This window comes from Bicyclus anynana, chromosome 1, assembly GCF_947172395.1.
Source record: "Bicyclus anynana chromosome 1, ilBicAnyn1.1, whole genome shotgun sequence".
NCBI lineage: Eukaryota > Metazoa > Arthropoda > Insecta > Lepidoptera > Nymphalidae > Bicyclus > Bicyclus anynana.
In genome coordinates this window covers 16,625,124-16,643,462 of record NC_069083.1, presented here as the reverse complement: position 1 = coordinate 16,643,462, position 18,339 = coordinate 16,625,124, and the positions used below count along the sequence as shown (strand labels likewise).

Genomic DNA, 18,339 nt, shown 5'->3' with positions numbered 1-18,339 from the left:
TAAAGCATATAATAAACCTATACTGCCTACTACTTAGCGCCATATTTGAAATTTGGATATGGCACCAGCGGCTTCTTACTATTCTGCGGTAGGAACCACTAACTAAGGATTAGGAGGAATATTGTGGAGTTCCTGAGTAATAGCAAAACCAAATATTAAAACCAAGTATCATAACCAAGTATTACAACCAAATATTAAAACCAAGTGTTGCAACCAACTATTAAAACCAACTATCAAAACCAAGTATTAAAACCAATCAGTACAAAATTACTACCTGCACACTCGTAACGCAATTATGCGATAGTTGTTCTCTGAAAGAATTTCCCCCGAGGCGGTGCTTGTTAAGGAATGAAACGCTTAGTGCCGTAATTACAACCGACAGCGCAGTTATTCGCAGGCCGAAGGCGACCCGTTGTTTTATTGCCTCGTATGTAACAATATCTTGTGAGGAATTCACTGAAAGTAATAACTCAAACGTGCTGATACGCCATTGAGTCACAAGATTACGACTATCACTGCTGCGAATTATTTTGTACAAAATTTTAAGAAAATTCTGATACAACCAACATCTCTGTTTTATTTAAGTCATATTCATTGTAACAAAATTAAATAAAAATGATATTTTAATTACCCAATATTCAGAAGGATTACTATCAATCTAAAATGAAAATAATTGTCAAAATTTTAAAAAGAAACAACTGCGTATTTATAAATTCGGGCTTTCAACTTTAATTGAATTTTAGATCTTTCTCTCTCTACGTAACATTTTCAAATAATTTAACGATTATTTTTTCGAATCATTATATGAATAGTAGCTACTCATACTATATAAAAAACATAATCATCTATGTCCATCAGTATTTTATAATACTGATGGACATAGATGATTTTGTTTTTTTATATTGCAAAAACTCTGATCTTTGACATTAAAGGGTACATCTATGGCCTAATCCAATAAAAAATATGGTACAAGTAATAGAATAACAAACATACATACCCACATACATTATAATATGGAACATAAAATGTAAATAATTTATTTTTAATATCCAATTACAATAAATAAAATGAGCTTCTCGATTCAAAACAATGGGTCTAAGCAAACGAACGAGTACTCAATCGTAACTTTTCGTTTTCGTAAAAAAAATACAATAAGTGTTTTTATTCAGGAACGTTCAACTTCAAACAATAATCAAGATACTTCAGCGGAGCGCGTTTGGCCTGTAATTGCCGAAAAGCCGACAAAGGGCGGCACCAATAAGTCGAGATACAAACAAAACACCGCCGAAACAACGCTACGAATTATGACACGCCTTCAAACGCGAAATAATAAAACAAACGAATTGATTAAACCGTAATGAGGAAAATATGAAAACTATTGACCTATCTAAGTAATAATGACCTCCTGACCGATTTTCGGCCACATTGACCAGCCTTACCTATCGTTAATAATCATCCATGTAATTTCATTCTATAATACCTTTATTTAAATACAACTAATAGATGCCTGTGTCTTTATCTGTGAGAAAACTGGAAACTTTAACCCTTAACCACCTACGTGTGTTGAATTGATTAAAACTTAATGAGGAAAATATGAAAACTATTGACCTAGCTAAGTAATGATGACCTCCTGACCGATTTTCGGTCACATTGGCCAGCCTTGCCTATCGTAACTAATCATCCATGTAATTTCATTCTATAGTACCTTTATTTAAATACAACTAATAGATGTCTGTGTCTTCATCTGTGAGAAAACTGGAAACTTTAACGCCGCTACTACTGAACCAATTTTGTTTGAAAAAACGAAGACAAATTGACATATAGGCTACATTTAATCCCGTAAAATAGATAGTTTTTGCAAGATTTGCGAAAATTTGATGGTTTTGATGTGATTATGATGGTAGATTTACACAAATGCTTAAACTTTATTTTACGCGGACAAAGTCGCGGCTATCAGCTAGTGGGTATATATGCTTTCGCTGACCTTTTTTATACATCTTTAAAGAGTAATAGCCACCTAGCTTAGATAGTTTTTCTTAATCAAAATAGCTACGAAAATATCGAATCATTCCATAAATAGTCTTCTGATAATATCGGCTCGGGCTATGAAATATTGGATTTTTCCTTTCAAGAAAATGTCAATAGTAATAGGGAGTTGGGTGATGTTACACTCCAGTGCCTCCAATATCATCATAAACATCTGTCATTATCATCAATATCTTATAGTGATCATTACAAAGTGGTAAAAAAATAATTTTTCATTTTAACTAAGATTGACATTTGGTTGAATGGTGGATTAAGTAATCTAAAGGTCTAGATTACCTTCTCAAATGCCTGATGACCTGGCCCCGTAGGTCACTAAAAAATTCAAAACTCCCGAAAAACTGTTTAGTTTTGAACTCTCTCTTTTCTTTGAACCAAAAGACTAGTGGCATGCCTTTTTAACCTAGGGTATGCACTATAAGGTAAAATTGGAAAATTCCTTGTCCAACTATGTATTCTATGGTACAACATACGTTTGTATTAAGACCTCAGGGTAGGCTTGCTTTTTTGCGGCTATGAAGTGCACGTCCCTGCAAAATACTATACTAGCTCCTTGATTTCTAGCGCGACGCTTCGGCGCCGCCGCTTACGTCACGGTCACTTGTACTCGAGCTCCGAGCGGCGCCTAAGCGCCTACTCCCCAATCGACTTAAAACCTTATTTTGAATGTAATAGAGACTACTTTAGCATGAACAAGTTTATTGAGTTACAACCTTTGTTAAATTCCCAGAGTATTTGAATGAAGAACACGGTCAATCTTATTTATTTTTTTAGTTCAATAATTTTTCTCTCATTTATTTATTAGTTCTTTTTTTTTTATTTTTAACAATGTCAATATAAATATAAAATACAAAACACTTGGGGACATTTGAGTGCCCAAGCAACCGGTGGTCAGGACTCCAGAGTGAGGAACTTCCTCACAATACGCGCCGTCTCAAGAATCACTGCCTTTTGTATCCGACTCTTGATCCAGCAGTAAAGCGAAAGCTTCTTAAGGTGTTGGTCGAAGCTTTTCGCTATAAGACCATTGACTGAAGCAACTATCGGAACAATAATAGTTGACTCAACATTCCACATGGCGGTAATCTCGTGAGCAAGGTCCAAGTATTTTGATACTTTTGTACTTGTTCAATCACTATTACGTCATTCGTAATAGTGATTTGTCGCAGTGACTAAAAATACCCGCTGTCAGTATTTGTGTAACGTCTTTTTGCAAACTGTGATAATTGAGTGGCTAGTAGTCTCTAATTAATGTATTTTATCTATCAATATCATTAGTTATTAATTAACTAAACATAACACTTCGGTCGGTGGGGAAAATGCAGGCGGAACTTCGCGTCAATGCAGAAATAACAAAAAGTGTAAGCAAGTTGAAACGTTAATTAGCTTGAACAGCTTCAGACAATGGATTGTTCTGGAAGAAAGGCTTTTGTCTTCGTAGCAGCTAAGAAAACTGCATTATATTTTAGTTAAAATAAAGTTTAAAAGTTTTTAAAGAGCTAACCTGCAATAGGAAATAATAAAATAGGGTTTATTGATTTTCAAATTATGTTTTTTTTTCTTTCTGGAGTTTATTGGAGTTTACTCCTTAAGAATCTAATAATTTTTCATATATAGCCCCCGGTATGAAAAAAATATAAGCAGTAAAATTCGATGAACGAATGACAGCGTTACGTTTTTGTGCGCAACCTATTCTGCGCACCTTTCACTTTTCAGACGTTGTTATTGAGACGTACATAGTGTATGCTGCAGGGCAACATACACCTATTTAGACAATCGATCTGAGAGAATAAACTCTATCCATGCGTCGGAGCTGACACACACTTTTTGTTTCTTTTTTTTTATTCTTTACAAGTTAGCCCTTGACTACAATCTCACCTGATAGAATAAAACAAGAGTGATTAATGATTATACAACTTCTAGACTTGCACCATACTCTTGTCCCAACTTGGACCATACACTTACTCTACCATCAAGTGAGATCATGGTCAAACGCGAGCCCATCTTATTTTTCACCATTCAAATTTTTTTTAAATAACTTATATAGTTACATATTTAAATAGTTGCTTGATTTAGCAAAACAATTTTCCGAAATTCGATTTACCATAGATTCCAAACACATTCAAACATTCCAAAACCTGAACTAAAACAAATTTAACTAGTCAAGTATTTTTCAAGTTTTAGTTTAAGAAAATGCTTTGGCTTATAGATTTGTTGTCCCGGTGAACATCTTAACACCCAATAAAATCAACGTTTACATATAAAATTACCTACATAGGTACCTACATAAATGTTTAGTCTATTTTTGCGCAGGTTTTCCGAATAGTTTAAAAGATTTGTTGAAAAATTAAAAACCAAATATATGCTTAAATCGTTTTTTGAGCATATTTTTGGTTTTGAGATATTACGAGTAGGTAGGTATTTACGAAACTAAAAAATAGTTATTATGTATGAATATTTGTGATGGTTTTTTTAAAGAATGTAAGTTTTATTTACAAAAATAAATAATGTAATTTTTAAATCAATCTAACCCAGTCCGAAAACCAAAATATATCGCACACAAAAAGGTAAAAGCCGCTTAATGCCGGAACACTTCGGAGTAAAGCCTCTCGACTCTCATTTAAGTGAGAGATTACATAGCTTACTGTAGCAGTACCTAGCTAGCTTAGGTTAGCTTGTGGGCGTACGTTTTTCAACATTGGATGTATGAAAATTTTGATTGAAGATTAGATTTTTTTTTGTGTTGAGTAAATTACAAACGCCAGCGATTTTATTTTATTCTGTACAAGCTAACTAGTACAGAATAAGGGACTACAATCTCAGCTGATGGTAAATGATGATGCACTCTAAGATAGAAGCGAGCTTAGGAGGAGGATGAAAATCCACATCTCTTTCGGTTTGTACACGACATCGTATCGAAACCGGTAGGGTGATAACTAGCCGCGGCCGAAGCCTCTTACCAGCCAGACCTGGACCAATTAAGAAAAGCTCAACCAGCCCTGCCGCGAATTGAACCCAGGACTTCCGTTTTTATAGATCCACCGCACAGCCCCACGGAGGCTGTCAAACCGCCGGAGGATTATGACCGTGATATACAATTTAACGTGAAATCTAGAAATTTTAACTGATTTATTAGAAAACAAAAATCAGTAACAATTACCTCGACCTAGGACTCGAACCCAGGTCCTCGTGATCAAAAAACACATAGACTAACTGGAACAACGAGGCAGTTATATAAGCATAAGTTGATTATTATTATTTGATTTGAAATCCTTAAACGAATAAATGAAGACTTATTAAAATTAATCAGATTTTGCCCATAGAGGCAATTCACCGGACTGGAAAATTGAAATTGAAAATGGTATGAATTATATCTCAATAAACCCTTAGCTGAAGTAAAGCAGCGAGTACGATTTATTATTCTCATTCGATGAAGGAAGTCATGCATGAAGTTTGCTGTTGCTATGTTTGTGGAAATGGATAGAGGGATCTTTTGAAACGGGCTATGTGACTGTTTATTTGTTTTAGAAATGCCCACAACATTTTTTTATACCAGTGCGTGCCATTGCACGTGATGATATCATTTCTAAATCACTCACTATAAAATTCTCAATATAAGTATTGTCAATTAAATATAGCAAGGTTTTTTAAGTATTAAGTATTAATAAAATATTGATATTCAGCTAAAAGTTTGATGCAATACCAACCTAGGAACGACATACTTATTTGTTTGATATATTAATTGTTTCTTAGTTTTGTGGTGTACGAACAAAGTGTATAAATAAATCCTTCACAGGGTCTCGCTGTTCTGTGGTAGTACTAGTAGAGTAGGGAAAGAAAGAAAAGGCAAAACTACGTTGTTTCGTATTGAAAAGAGGAGACTTGTGCGCACTATAAATCTATACTAATATTATAAAGCTAAAGAGTTTGTTTGTTCGAACGCGCTAATCTCAGGAACTACTGGTCCGATTTGAAAAATTCTTTCAGTGTTAAATAGCCTATTTATCGAGAAAGGTTGAATTTATCGAGAAAGAAACTTGAACGGGAACCACACGGGTGACACCGCTCGGCATTTACTAGTATAAATATGAAAATCTTGTGGGTTGTACAGTATTATCGTTCCAACTGCGACAGAGAGTTCATTAAAGATCAGTTTAACAAACATGTTCAAATATCAAATTCGTAAGCTTTTAGAGCCTAATTGATGCGGCCTCGAGCTGATGGAGCGTCTAACAGGCTTAAACGTTAGTAACTGGGTTACGGAATCTAATGCTCGTTCATACATTACATTAGTTTGCTATGATATAAAATTCCTAATCTTATTTTATAATTATTATAACAAACAGTATTCTTATCTACAAATAAAAATGAATCGCAAAATGCGTTGGTAAGCGCATAACTCAACAACGCCTGGAGCAGTTTGACCTATTCTTTTTTTTAAATGTTCGTTGAAGTCCTAGGATGGTTTTTTTAGGGTACGAGTAAGGTAGGGGTAGGGGTAGGGTAGTGGTTTAGGGGTAGGGTAGGTGTATAATTTTTATTTAACAGAACTAAAATAGTCCTAGGTAAATCCTATTCCAACGAACTTTTTAATCAAGAACTATATACTGTAATCTTATTACCTAAGGCTCAAATTCGTTTGGTGACCTCATCAGTTCCGTATTATAAAATTCTGTGAAAAAATAAAGAGTATTTCAGTAAACCCTCAACGACAGTTTCAAGGCTTTGCTACAGGTTCCTATAATTAATTAATGTTTACATTAATGGACAGATTAATTACTATTTAAGTTGGAATTTCTAATTAAACGTTAATTAAGGTTCCTCATTCCAGACGAACGAACATTATCTATTCTGGTAAAATACAGTATGTAACCAAAAACAGCCCAAATTAACGCCTCCTTCAAAATAATGATAGGTTTTGGTTTAATAGGTACGTTCCTGTTTATTTAATTTGAAGATTTTAAGTGAAGATACGATAAGTAAGAGTAGTCGGAAGAAGTACAAACTATTTATTTATTTAAGTTAATGTCAGTCACAGACGATCAAGTAAGTTCACATGCCTACAACGCTAAAGGCTTGACAGCCAATAAAACTGATGGTGATGTGCATGACATCATGCCGATCGCAATCAACATACGATCAGTTTTATCGGATGTCAAGCCGTTAGCTCTGCAGAGGTTATCGGATGGTGAGTGGCTAGCAATATAGTGCCCGTTGACTGCATTAGTTGAGCTGCATGGTCAAAGCTCCAAAAACCCTCTCCCATATAAGCTGGCTATGTAGTAACCCATTCAATTTTTTTTATTTATTTTTTTTATTTTTATTTTTATTTATTTTGGCAAAAACAGTCATTACAAAACAATATTACTAATTATAAGAAAATACAATCAAAATAGACAATACATTGCCGAAAAAGTACTTATAAATATAAAAAAGAGTTTGAACATCGGAAATAGTGAGTAGGTACAGAAGTTATAATCGAAGTATTATTATTGATATTTTTTAAAACATGCTTTTTTAATTACATCTAAAGAACTAAAACTTAGGTCTAAATGAGAAAATTCAACATTATATAATCTCATAGCTCGAGAAACGCAACAGTTGCGTGTATATTTTTTATAAAAGTAGGGAGGTGAAAATAAATTAAATTTACGGTTGGGGCGACTAGGAAGTTTAAATCGGTATGAAAAATTAATTTTAGATAGTAACCCGGGACAATCGATCATGCCGTTCATTACTTTATATAAGAATGTGATATCAAATTGCTTTCGTCGATTAAATAAGCTTAAAATACGATGATGCTTTAAGGAATTTTCATAGGAATCACAATGGAAGTTAAAACGAAAGTTTAAGGTTCTAATAAACTTACGTTGAACTTTTTCGATACGATCAATATGAAATTTGTAGAATGGGCTCCAAACTATGCAACAAAAGTCTAGTGTTGAACGAACAAATGCAAAGTACAATATTTTTAAAGTGATCGATTTACTAAATGGTTTAGTAGTTCGGTTAATGAAGCCCAAATTTCTGAATGATCGTTGTATTATTTTATCTATATGTAAGTTAAATGTAAGTTTATCATCTAAGAATACACCTAAGTCACGAATCTGGTTTACACGCATAAGAGTGTTATTACAAAGTTTATAATTAAATTTCAAAGGATATTTTTTTCTAGTAAAAGATATAATACTACATTTATCAGAATTTAGAAAAAGCTGATTACGTGCACAATAATCTAATAGATTATAGAGGTCTTCCTGTAACTTCTGACAATCAGCAATACATGTTACAGCTCTATATAGTTTTGTATCGTCAGCATATAGCAGATAATCACTATTAACTAGGTAGTCTCCTATGTCGTTTATGTATAATGAGAAGAGCACTGGGCCTAAATGGGAGCCTTGTGGAACGCCCGAAGGAACTAATAAAAATTTTGAGCGAAAACCTTTCAGACTAACAGCTTGACTACGATTTTTAATATAAGATTCAATCCATCTGAGCAGATTACCGTGAACTCCTAATTTCCAAAGCTTTTCTAAAAGTAAATCATGGTTAATTTTATCGAAAGCTTTGGAAAAGTCTGTATACACGGCATCTACCTGGATGTTTTTATCCATCGACCGAGATAAAAAATCTGTAAACATAATTAGGTTACTTTCAACACCACGAGACTTTATAAAACCATGTTGATTTTCGTTAACGTTATTCCGAATAGCTGAGGATAGTTGACTTGAAACTATTTTCTCGAGAAGTTTACCAAAAATACATAATTTAGAAATCGGTCTATATTGAGTGATAAGGTGTTTTTGTGTATTTTTAGGTATAGGAGTAATAAGAGCTTGTTTCCAAATATTGGGGAATATACCGGATTCTATAGAAGCTCGAAAAATATAAGAAATAGGTTTCAATAGTGCAGTAGCGCACCTAGAGATTAATATGGGATGTATGTTGTCATAGCCTGCGCTTTTACGAATATTAACAGATTTAAGCTCCTTTAATATAATATCATCGTTAAGGTTAATAGAATTAATGTCAACAATGGGTGCATAGTCACAGTGCACAGGAAGTGTAGTGTTGGAATGACAATTATTTGTTTGTGGTATGAAAACAGAATGAAAGTATGTGTTGAATGCTGTGCAAATGTCATTACCGTGTGTATAAATTTTACTGTCAAAAATCATTTTTTCTGGTATGTCACTATTATTATATTTAGATTTTACGTAAGACCAGAAAAAATTTGGATTATATCTTATCCTATCCTCCGAAATAATATTATAGGTATTATAACAATCACGTTCCATTTTCCTAAATCTTCGTCGAAGATAAGAGAATTGTATATAATCTATGTGGTTGCCATATGTTTTCCATTTTCCATGATATTTTCGTTTTTCATTGCTAACCTTAATAAGTGAACGGGTATACCAAGGAGGGTACTTGTATGAGTCTCTGACAACGCGTTGCGGTACATATTTATTAATAAGGTCATACAGAATTTCATAGAAATAGTTAACTCTGGATTCAACAGCACATAAAGTCGAGAAAGTTTTGTCCCAATCTATTGAATTTAAACATAGATTTATGTTATCAAAGTCAGATTTATAGAACATTTTTTTAATAAAAGTGTTACTTTTTAGTGTCTCTTTTTTGTTTAAAGATATTTCTATGTCAAGGGATTTATGATGACTATCTTCAGACACGAGTGGATGCAAACATGAGGTCACGGTGCAAGTCTCGTTGCAAAAAACCAAGTCTAACAATCTGTTATTAATGTTAAGCTCGGAACTAAATTGGGATAGAAGTGAGAGATTCATAAAATCACTAGTTAGCGATGTAAAAAGTTCATTAGTTGGCTTAATGTTCATACTATTTGTATTATCATCATAGTACCATTCTGCGTGAGTGACATTGAAGTCTCCTATTATTAAAAACACATCGTTGGTATGAGCGTGAATAATATCACAAGATCTATCGTAAAAAGAAGTGAGTAAATGCTGATGATGGTTACCGTGAGGTATATAAGTGCATCCTATGTGCAGCTCACGCGCGCGCAGCGGCACGCTCACCCATACCTCGTCTGCGGGCGGCGGCGCGCGCCAGCCCGATTGCTCACTGGGCTGTAGCGAGCGGCGTACGGCGACTATAACTCCCCCCCCGCGAGCACTGCCGCTCGCGAGTGGATCGCGATCGCATCTAAATACTTCAAATCTATTATCGAAAAATTCTGAACTATAAAAACTATCATTCAGCCAGGATTCCGTGATGCAGATTATATCGTAGTCACAATTTAAAATATTACTTAGGAAGTCATGAGATTTGGTTCGTAAGCCCCTTACGTTTTGATAATAAATAGATAAAGGCTTAACTGTATCCATTTCTTACGATTACAACAAAATGAAAAGCGTGAATACACTTTATTGACAAGGCACTAATGCGCCATGTTTTATATTTTTTAAAAAAGAGGTAATAAGTTGCAACTGTTGCGTTACTTTGACTTATTAGATATTTTTGATAAGTTATAAGACAATTATTAATAAAGCTAAAATAATTGCGAAATATTAAGCAAATACATATTAGAACACAATATATTAGGTATATAATGAGCAGATACCTTATAATACCTATGCAATATGCTATTTTAACATATAACGAATTGTTATATTTTAGAAATGTCAATATTAGACCTCGATGTTGTGTGACATATAACACTAATATTATACTGTTAACATTAGTATAGAGATTTTGATACATAGAATAATCAAATAAGGAATGGTTGTACGCGCGTCACTTTATTTTAATTAGATCACTTTCGGAAGATATTAAAATTGCTTTAGACGCGTCACTCTTTCGAAGGAATATCTTGCAGTCACTAAGCCATATGTATTTATATCCCAATTCACGACCGGCCTTACGAGCACGTCCATATAGCATTTTATTGTGTGGTGCAAGGTGGTCGTTTATAAAAATTGGTTTGGCTGCGCCGTCGATACCCACATCAGCTGTTGTAAGACCTCGGCGCGCGCGAACTGCAGCTATCATAGCATTCTTACGATTATGCTGTGTAAATTTAACAATAATATTTTGTGGTTGAGCGTCTTCATTACGAGTGCTATCGCCTGGTCTTCCTTCACGAGGATATCGCCTGACCCGATGGATGCAGTCAACATCCGAAGATGAGGGTGTAAACCCAACCTTGGTAGCCAATAAATTAAAAATGCTGAGAAGATTTTCACCTTTCTTAAAAGGAATTCCCGTGATTTCTATGTTGTTTCGACGGTCTTGTTGTTCTTTGTGTAGTAATTTTTCAGTTAACAACTTATTATTCTTTTCCAAGTCAATAAAATCTTTTTCTATCAGCTGAATTTTTTCTTTAATAGTGTTGTTTTCTGTTTTAACCTCTGTTAAATTTACTTTTAATTCCGCGATCTCATTTCTCATCGTCGATATGTCTTCGCGCACCAATGTGAGATGACGATCAAGAAGGGTAGTTATTTCTTTACGAAAAATGTTTAATTCCGTGAGCATATCACAACAATCTCTTTGTTTTCTTTTTCTAAGAGTAACGAGGGACCCTTCGACATCGTTTATTTTAGAAAGATCAGGTTGTGAGTGTGACATGGTATTTATTATAATAAATAAAGTACTGTTATAGATAAGTACCTCTGTTTTTTATTCTCCAATTGTAAAATCTTCAATAAATATCCAAAATACACAATCACTAGCACTTTACACGTGTTTTTCATATAAATATTATGAAAAGTTAAAATTTAAATGCACAAACAATATTACGTCTACGCACACGTCCGATGCGGCTCAATGCCTCGAGTGATGATCAAATGGGCTAATAAAGTTGATGAGAATTTTATTTTTACACCTAAAAGGTTTCTGTCGTACCGGTGCACTGAATCGCTTGGTATATGGTGATTTAACAAGTCATGGCCGAAGCCAGCCGACCAAACATGAGCTAATTTAGAAAATTTGAAATCCTAGTTTTTCTCAACACTAAGATATTATGAACCCAGGAAGTTCCGTTTAACTGTTTTCAACATTATCAAACTCGGCAAAAAAGATGTTTTTAAAATATTTTTAGTTCAGAGCAGTTAAAAACGGACCAAGATAATTGGATAATAAAAAAATGAATGAAATTACCCTATTAGCCTCCCCTTTAACGTAACCGTACCGTAGAAATAAAATTCTCAATGCAATTGTCGATTTTGGTTGAAGAGAAAATTAAATTGCTCGTAAAAATTATATCGAAACAAACAAATACACTAAGAAATATACATAAAACAATCCAGGCACATGTTGATATTAATACTTATGTTTTAAAAGAAATATTATTTCAGTATTTGCATTAAATATGACCAATATATCAATTATTATTATTATTTCGAAAAACAACATAGTCATTGCTGTGAAAACTGGTAATAGTTCGAATGGACGAGGATCGAACCCATATCTTTTGGATGTTTAGTTTACCCCCTTTATACCGTGAAGCTAGTGTCACTTTTTTATTATTAAAATTATTATCTTATTTAACTTGCTTAATTTCCTTGAGCAAATTGTAGAGGATAATAACTAGATTATTTATGGAACTTAATAGGCTAAAATTCATATTTCTCAATTTTAAGCTTGGGAGAGCCTAAAGAGAAATTATAGTCTATAAAACATTCTATTAACTGTTCTATGTTCATCTCTGTGCTCCAAAGAGCACGCCATAAATTGTAATAATCTGTCATTCCTGCTCAATAGATCATTTTACTAAACAGTAGGTATATCTCTGCTACTATTTCTGCTACTATTTCTGATACGTCATAAGAAATGAATAAAAAAAATTTATATACTAATATTATAAACGCGAAAGTTTGTATGTATGTTTGGATGTTTGTTACTCTTTTACGCCGCTACTACTGACGCGATTTTGCTGAAATTTGGAATGGAAATAGATTTTACTCTGGATCAACACATAGGCTTTTTATCCCAAAAAAATCTATGGTTTCCCAAAATTTCCGAAAACTGATGATTTTAATGATATGAATGTTTGTTACTCTTTCACGTCTCTACTACTAAACCGAATTATCTGAAATTTGGTATTGAGATATATTATAGCATAGGCAATTTTTTATCCCGGAAAAATCCATGGTTCCCAAGAGATTTGTGTAAAACTAAATTCCACCCAGACGAAGTCGTGGGCGTCCGCTAGTAAAAAATGTGGAAGAAATAAATCGCTGGCCCAACTTTATAATAATTGATAAGAACCAATAAAGATGTAGGCTTAACTAGGTATCTGTTCGCGGCTTCTAGTCTAGACGTCCATAAGAAAATAGTGTTAAATCATTAACAAAGTGATTAAATTGATGATGTTACGTACTTCATGTAGTACGCGTCGAGTAAGAGCCGTAAAAGCCTCCCTGCCAATACAACCCTTTTCCATTTCGGGTCGAGTGTTAAAAGCCAGATGCTGCCTAATGCCTCATACTATTTATTTACATCAACGACAATGTCGACAGTGCGAGATCCGGCATAAGAAATATATACCGTCATCTGTTATTTAATTGGGATAAGAAATGAATGATAGATTGACACATTGCACATAGGTTGCCTAGTTAATTGCGGTATTAAATGATATTTTTTTATTTATTTAACCCTCATACCTTCCCTCATTGGTTAATTAAAAAAAATACTACACTAGTTAATTGAATATACCCAAAATAATTGGAAAAGTAAATGATGCCTGCTTTCACACTGCAACTTTGGGGTTAGGTAACGTTATTTATAGACCTTCATCAGTTATTTAGTCGACTAATTATGTCAAATGAAAGCTTATTTTATGTTTAATTTAACTGTATTGCCTTTTATCTAGTTCGTAGTTTCCTAGATTTTGTATTACAACTGATTATCTCTGTAATCAATACTTGTATCAATAACCCCGTCATAGATACAAGTAAGGAGGAGGGTAGTTTATTAAAAGTTCTTACTAACCAGATTTTCTTTTTCTTGTTGATTAATTAATAGTTAACAACAGCCACAATGTCCTACAGACGTGGTACATTATCTCGTTCCGACGCTCAGAAATTTTTATTTCCTGGTAACTCAGTTAGCTACCAGAATCAAGAATATTCGTAAACAAAAAAGTTGATCGTCTCATCGAGATGAAGCTACTCACGAAAAATTAACTTGTTAGCAATCAGTTGTACAAAATGCTCTACGGATCCCTGACTATGAATACGAAAATAGTCTAGCGAGCAGAAATAGAGCCTATGACTTGAATTGAATCTGTCCATTTTATCGTAAACCTCTGAGGCTTCTATTCTGAGGATTTGAATATAATTTTAAGGGATCCATAGAAATCTAAATAAATGAATAAACTTTTGCAATCAGACGAAATCCTCCACCGTAGAGGTAATATATACGTTACAAAAGCATTCAATTTGAATCTTTAACAATTTCCAATCGCGAAAGGGAAGTCGTCTAATTAGAATTCATTGTTATTGTTTCTCCCACAAACTCATCGGATATAGCCACGATATAGCCCAGGTGGGCTGAACTGGCTGAAATGCGGCTTAATGAACGCTAAATAACATCGTTTGTTATTTCTTGCCCATTGAACCAGATTTAGGTAAACCTGACACGATAAAATAACAAACATAAATAGCCTCAGACGAATATTATCACAGAAATATTATTAAGACGCAATCTTGTGTGAATGTTTGTATTCCTTCACAACACGTCTAACGAAACGCTGGCTTAAATATAGATTGGAGTTAGATATATGATATACCCTGGATTAACACAGATCACTTTTTATCCCGGAAAGATGATTACCGTGGGATTAGTGAAAACCTGAAGTTAATTATGTCAAGTTGTATTACTAAATTGAGCAGGACTTGGACATTAAATTAGACTTGATGACATCACATTTTAAATTTCTTTTTTAATAAATTGGCTGAACTACAATTAAGCCTGATGGAAAACAGTATGTAATGCGGTCTAAGTTGGAGCGCTTGCCTAGAAGACGCCTATTCACACTTGCCTTAAATGTGTTCATATTCTAGGTGGCAGGAAATACGGACGCCAGAAGGGCGTGTGAATAAAAAGGTAGTCACAAGTATGCAGCCGAATTTTCTCGCCAACACTCTTCCAAGCAATGATAATAATTTTATACTCTAGATTGGTTAAGTCCCTACTAAATCACCGCAAAAAGTGATTCGAATAATAGGCTTACCTTGAGCGCTCACATGCACAATTTTGTCTTTAATTCCATTAAATATTTAAGTATATATAGTTTTTACACTCTCTGAACACACAACTCGACGTTGTAAACGATATTTATGTATTATTTGTTTAAATGACGTTGTTGACCACAACTAACGTTGAGTTGTGTATTTTTTTTTTGGAGCTCATTTTTCATGCAACAGTATTTAATATCATTGCTTCCAAGTAATATAGGTATTATGTTTCCCATAATACAGATCTCTTACACGAGAATTTAAATTAACTTAATAGAATGTTGTACCCAATGTTCGATGTCAGATATATCTACTTCATACGAGCACAATAAAATAGAATTCTTTAGCAACGCACGTCTCACTTCGCTTTAAATATTCAACAGAGCTGGGAATAAAACGTCCAAAGGACGCAAAACATACATTAAATGAACTCGTACGTACGACGATACCAATTATTATTATTGTAATATATTCTAAGCGCATACAAAAATAACAAAAATAAAATTTAAATTCTGCGTTTTTTTTATAGACTAATAATACAATATAGAACTTAAGCTGACATATCCTAATAAAGTAAAAAAACTATACAAGTCATGCCCATCATGGAATAGTGGCAAGAATACTGGCTGCATTTCCGCACTGGACAGCCAGGCTGATCTTTTGCGGAAAAAGTGACCCAGCCCTTCTGTCACCAGTCTAGGCAACTAGCCGCGGTGAAATGAGTCGGTAAAATTTTTTGGCCTCCATGGCCCAAGGTTTTTATATTCTGTTATTGTTATGCGTATATGTATATATTATTTTTAAAAAATATTGCAATAGGTTGATCTTTATTTCTGGAATATTATTTATTTAAAGAAACGATAGCTATGTTCTTTGTACATGACCGGAGGGTCAAAGAGGAGTCTTTCGAAGTAAATGCAAAGCCTAGATAGGGCGGTATAGGTACAATAATACAGCTCACATAATTGGGAATTAATTACAAGTCCTACAATGCGGATTTCATTTTGTATAATGAATCTAATTGTAGTTATGATCATTCAATAATTTAAAGTTTGCACCTATTAATTGGAAGTTTTTAAATCAAATTTAACGATAATTTGAAGGGTTATAAAACGTTGAAAAAAACGGAAGAACGACGGAAAACTACCCTAAAATTTAGAAATGTCACAAAACTAAAACATTAAAAAAATCATTTCGTCAAATCCTGTAAACTGTTTAGTTATTAAAATAATAACTGTATAACAATTTAAATTAATAACAACAAGTAAATGAAACTTAAGTGCTAATAAAGGGTAACTCAATTCATGACATAAATCGTGCTTAAACAACTGTTATACATGTCCCTACGCACTTAAGTTAAATTAATTGTTATGTTATCCTTATTAGGTAATTTAGGCTAATAGTCGTACCATTTTGACTGAAATGACTTTTCAAAATTTCTAAATAGACGTTCTAGCAAATATTATTTATGTAATATGTACTAGAAGAGACTCGCGGAATAATCCACGGTGACATTTTTGTACTAACTATTCTTACAATAATACCTATATAAATTAATGTATCAGATGTAATATTAAAAAGAAATAAATGAAAAGTAAATAAATTAGTCATCCTTGAAAATATGCCTTATTATCCTTTTTCAAATTTTTTCATTTCCATTTAATTTTCCGCCCAAATTAATGCCATTAATTTGATGTCTTTCTATTATAAAACTATAATACTCAACTTAACGGGAGAGAAGTTCAAAGGTATATACTATAAGATATACTAGTACATAAAGAATAACTTGAGTTAACAATAAGTATGTAATAAAACCCAAAAATATTTTCTCTAGTGAAAAATCCGTAAAGGGTTTTTCAATGCAATTTCAAAATGTCCTAAAGATACCGTTCAGTTTTGCGCCGGAACAAAGAAATACATCGAAGCTACTTATTAAAAACAAAGATTTTTTTTCACAATGAATTTATTCAACGAACATCTGATAGTTTATTTTGTATTTATTCATAAGTAAAATTAGTTTTACTGTAAAAATAATGTCGTAAATCTGACATGAAAGCTATGAGAGTTATAATCATGACCAGTCTAAAAAGAAACCCTCGGCAAACTTTTTTTAATTTCCTCAAGAAATCGGTAACATAACAAATGAATATGTTTTCATTTCATTGTAATTTTTCCGTTATGTTATACATGATAATACATAAGTATTTACACCTATATTAAATTATTATACCGACCTAATAAATCGTTGGTATATAGCAGTATACTTTTAAAAAAATATATTAATATCTAACAGAAAATATTATCAATCGATAATATTCAACTGTTAACTCCAAAAGTAACATTTTTATAATAAAATATGATTTCAATACATTTTTGATAAATCAAAAAAGAAAGTCTTTGTTAAGTATTATTTTTATTGAATACACAAAAATGTAGAAACAAATTTTGTTTCAATATTAAAATCTAAATTCATTATTTTTAAAATTTTAATAAAGAATAATTTATTATCAATCGATAATTTCGATAACTTAATTCTAAAGACTCGTATACAGCAAAAGAAAATCCACAACAAAGGTACTGTAAAGCGAAAGCGCGCGAAAAACTACGCATAGACAACAAAGACTAGGGAAGACGAAAGTAGTGTAGGCGTTAACATAAACATTGTTGTGCGCAACAGATATGCCGCGTACCTTAGGGCGGCCGGCTGGGACACTGCGGAGCTCTAAGCCACCGCGCCGCTTCGCGCGGACTGACGCCGTGACGCGACCCGCTAGGACGCGCCCAGCAGCCTGAGAAACAGGGTTGCCAGGACAAACTCGCACACATCCCATTTTTAAAAGGGCGGTAATTATATTTTTGATAATGTTAGGTAAACTATTATTAGAAGGCTCAAAGTCACTCAGCGGGCGATGGAGCGAGCGATGCTTGGAGTGCGTAATCGAATCAGGAATGAGGAGATCCGCAGACGAACCAAAGTCACTGACATAGCTCAGCAATCGCGAAGCTGAAGCAATGGGCAGGCCACATAGTTCGAAGAGCGCAGTGTTGGTCGATCCCCCACTAGGTGGAT

The 18,339-nt window shown here is 33.5% G+C and overlaps 3 protein-coding genes across 3 annotated transcripts in view; all 3 read right to left on the bottom strand.

The window, feature by feature from the left end:
* Positions 1 to 18,047, bottom strand: part of LOC112051024 (uncharacterized) — a 70,600-nt gene extending 52,553 nt beyond the window's left edge. Inside the window, exon 1 of the mRNA XM_024089484.2 lies at positions 17,960 to 18,047. The gene's annotated coding sequence lies outside the window, so the exon portion shown is untranslated. The remainder of the gene's footprint in view (positions 1 to 17,959) is intronic.
* Positions 8,828 to 10,415, bottom strand: LOC128198238 (uncharacterized; the record flags this gene model as incomplete). The annotated part of the gene is given in 1 exon segment (XM_052882518.1): positions 8,828 to 10,415. A coding segment is annotated over 1 exon segment (1,588 nt), but the record flags the coding sequence as incomplete, so codon positions are not given.
* Positions 10,825 to 11,478, bottom strand: LOC128198153 (uncharacterized). The gene has a single exon (XM_052882016.1). It carries the CDS (start codon positions 11,476 to 11,478, stop codon positions 10,825 to 10,827), a length of 654 nt encoding a protein of 217 aa, XP_052737976.1.
* Positions 18,048 to 18,339: the final 292 nt, after the last annotated feature.

Bases quoted from the DNA above. Each gene is read 5' to 3' on its own strand.
- LOC128198153 (XM_052882016.1), bottom strand. From the start codon at position 11,478: ATGAGAAATGAGATCGCGGAATTAAAAGTAAATTTAACAGAGGTTAAA.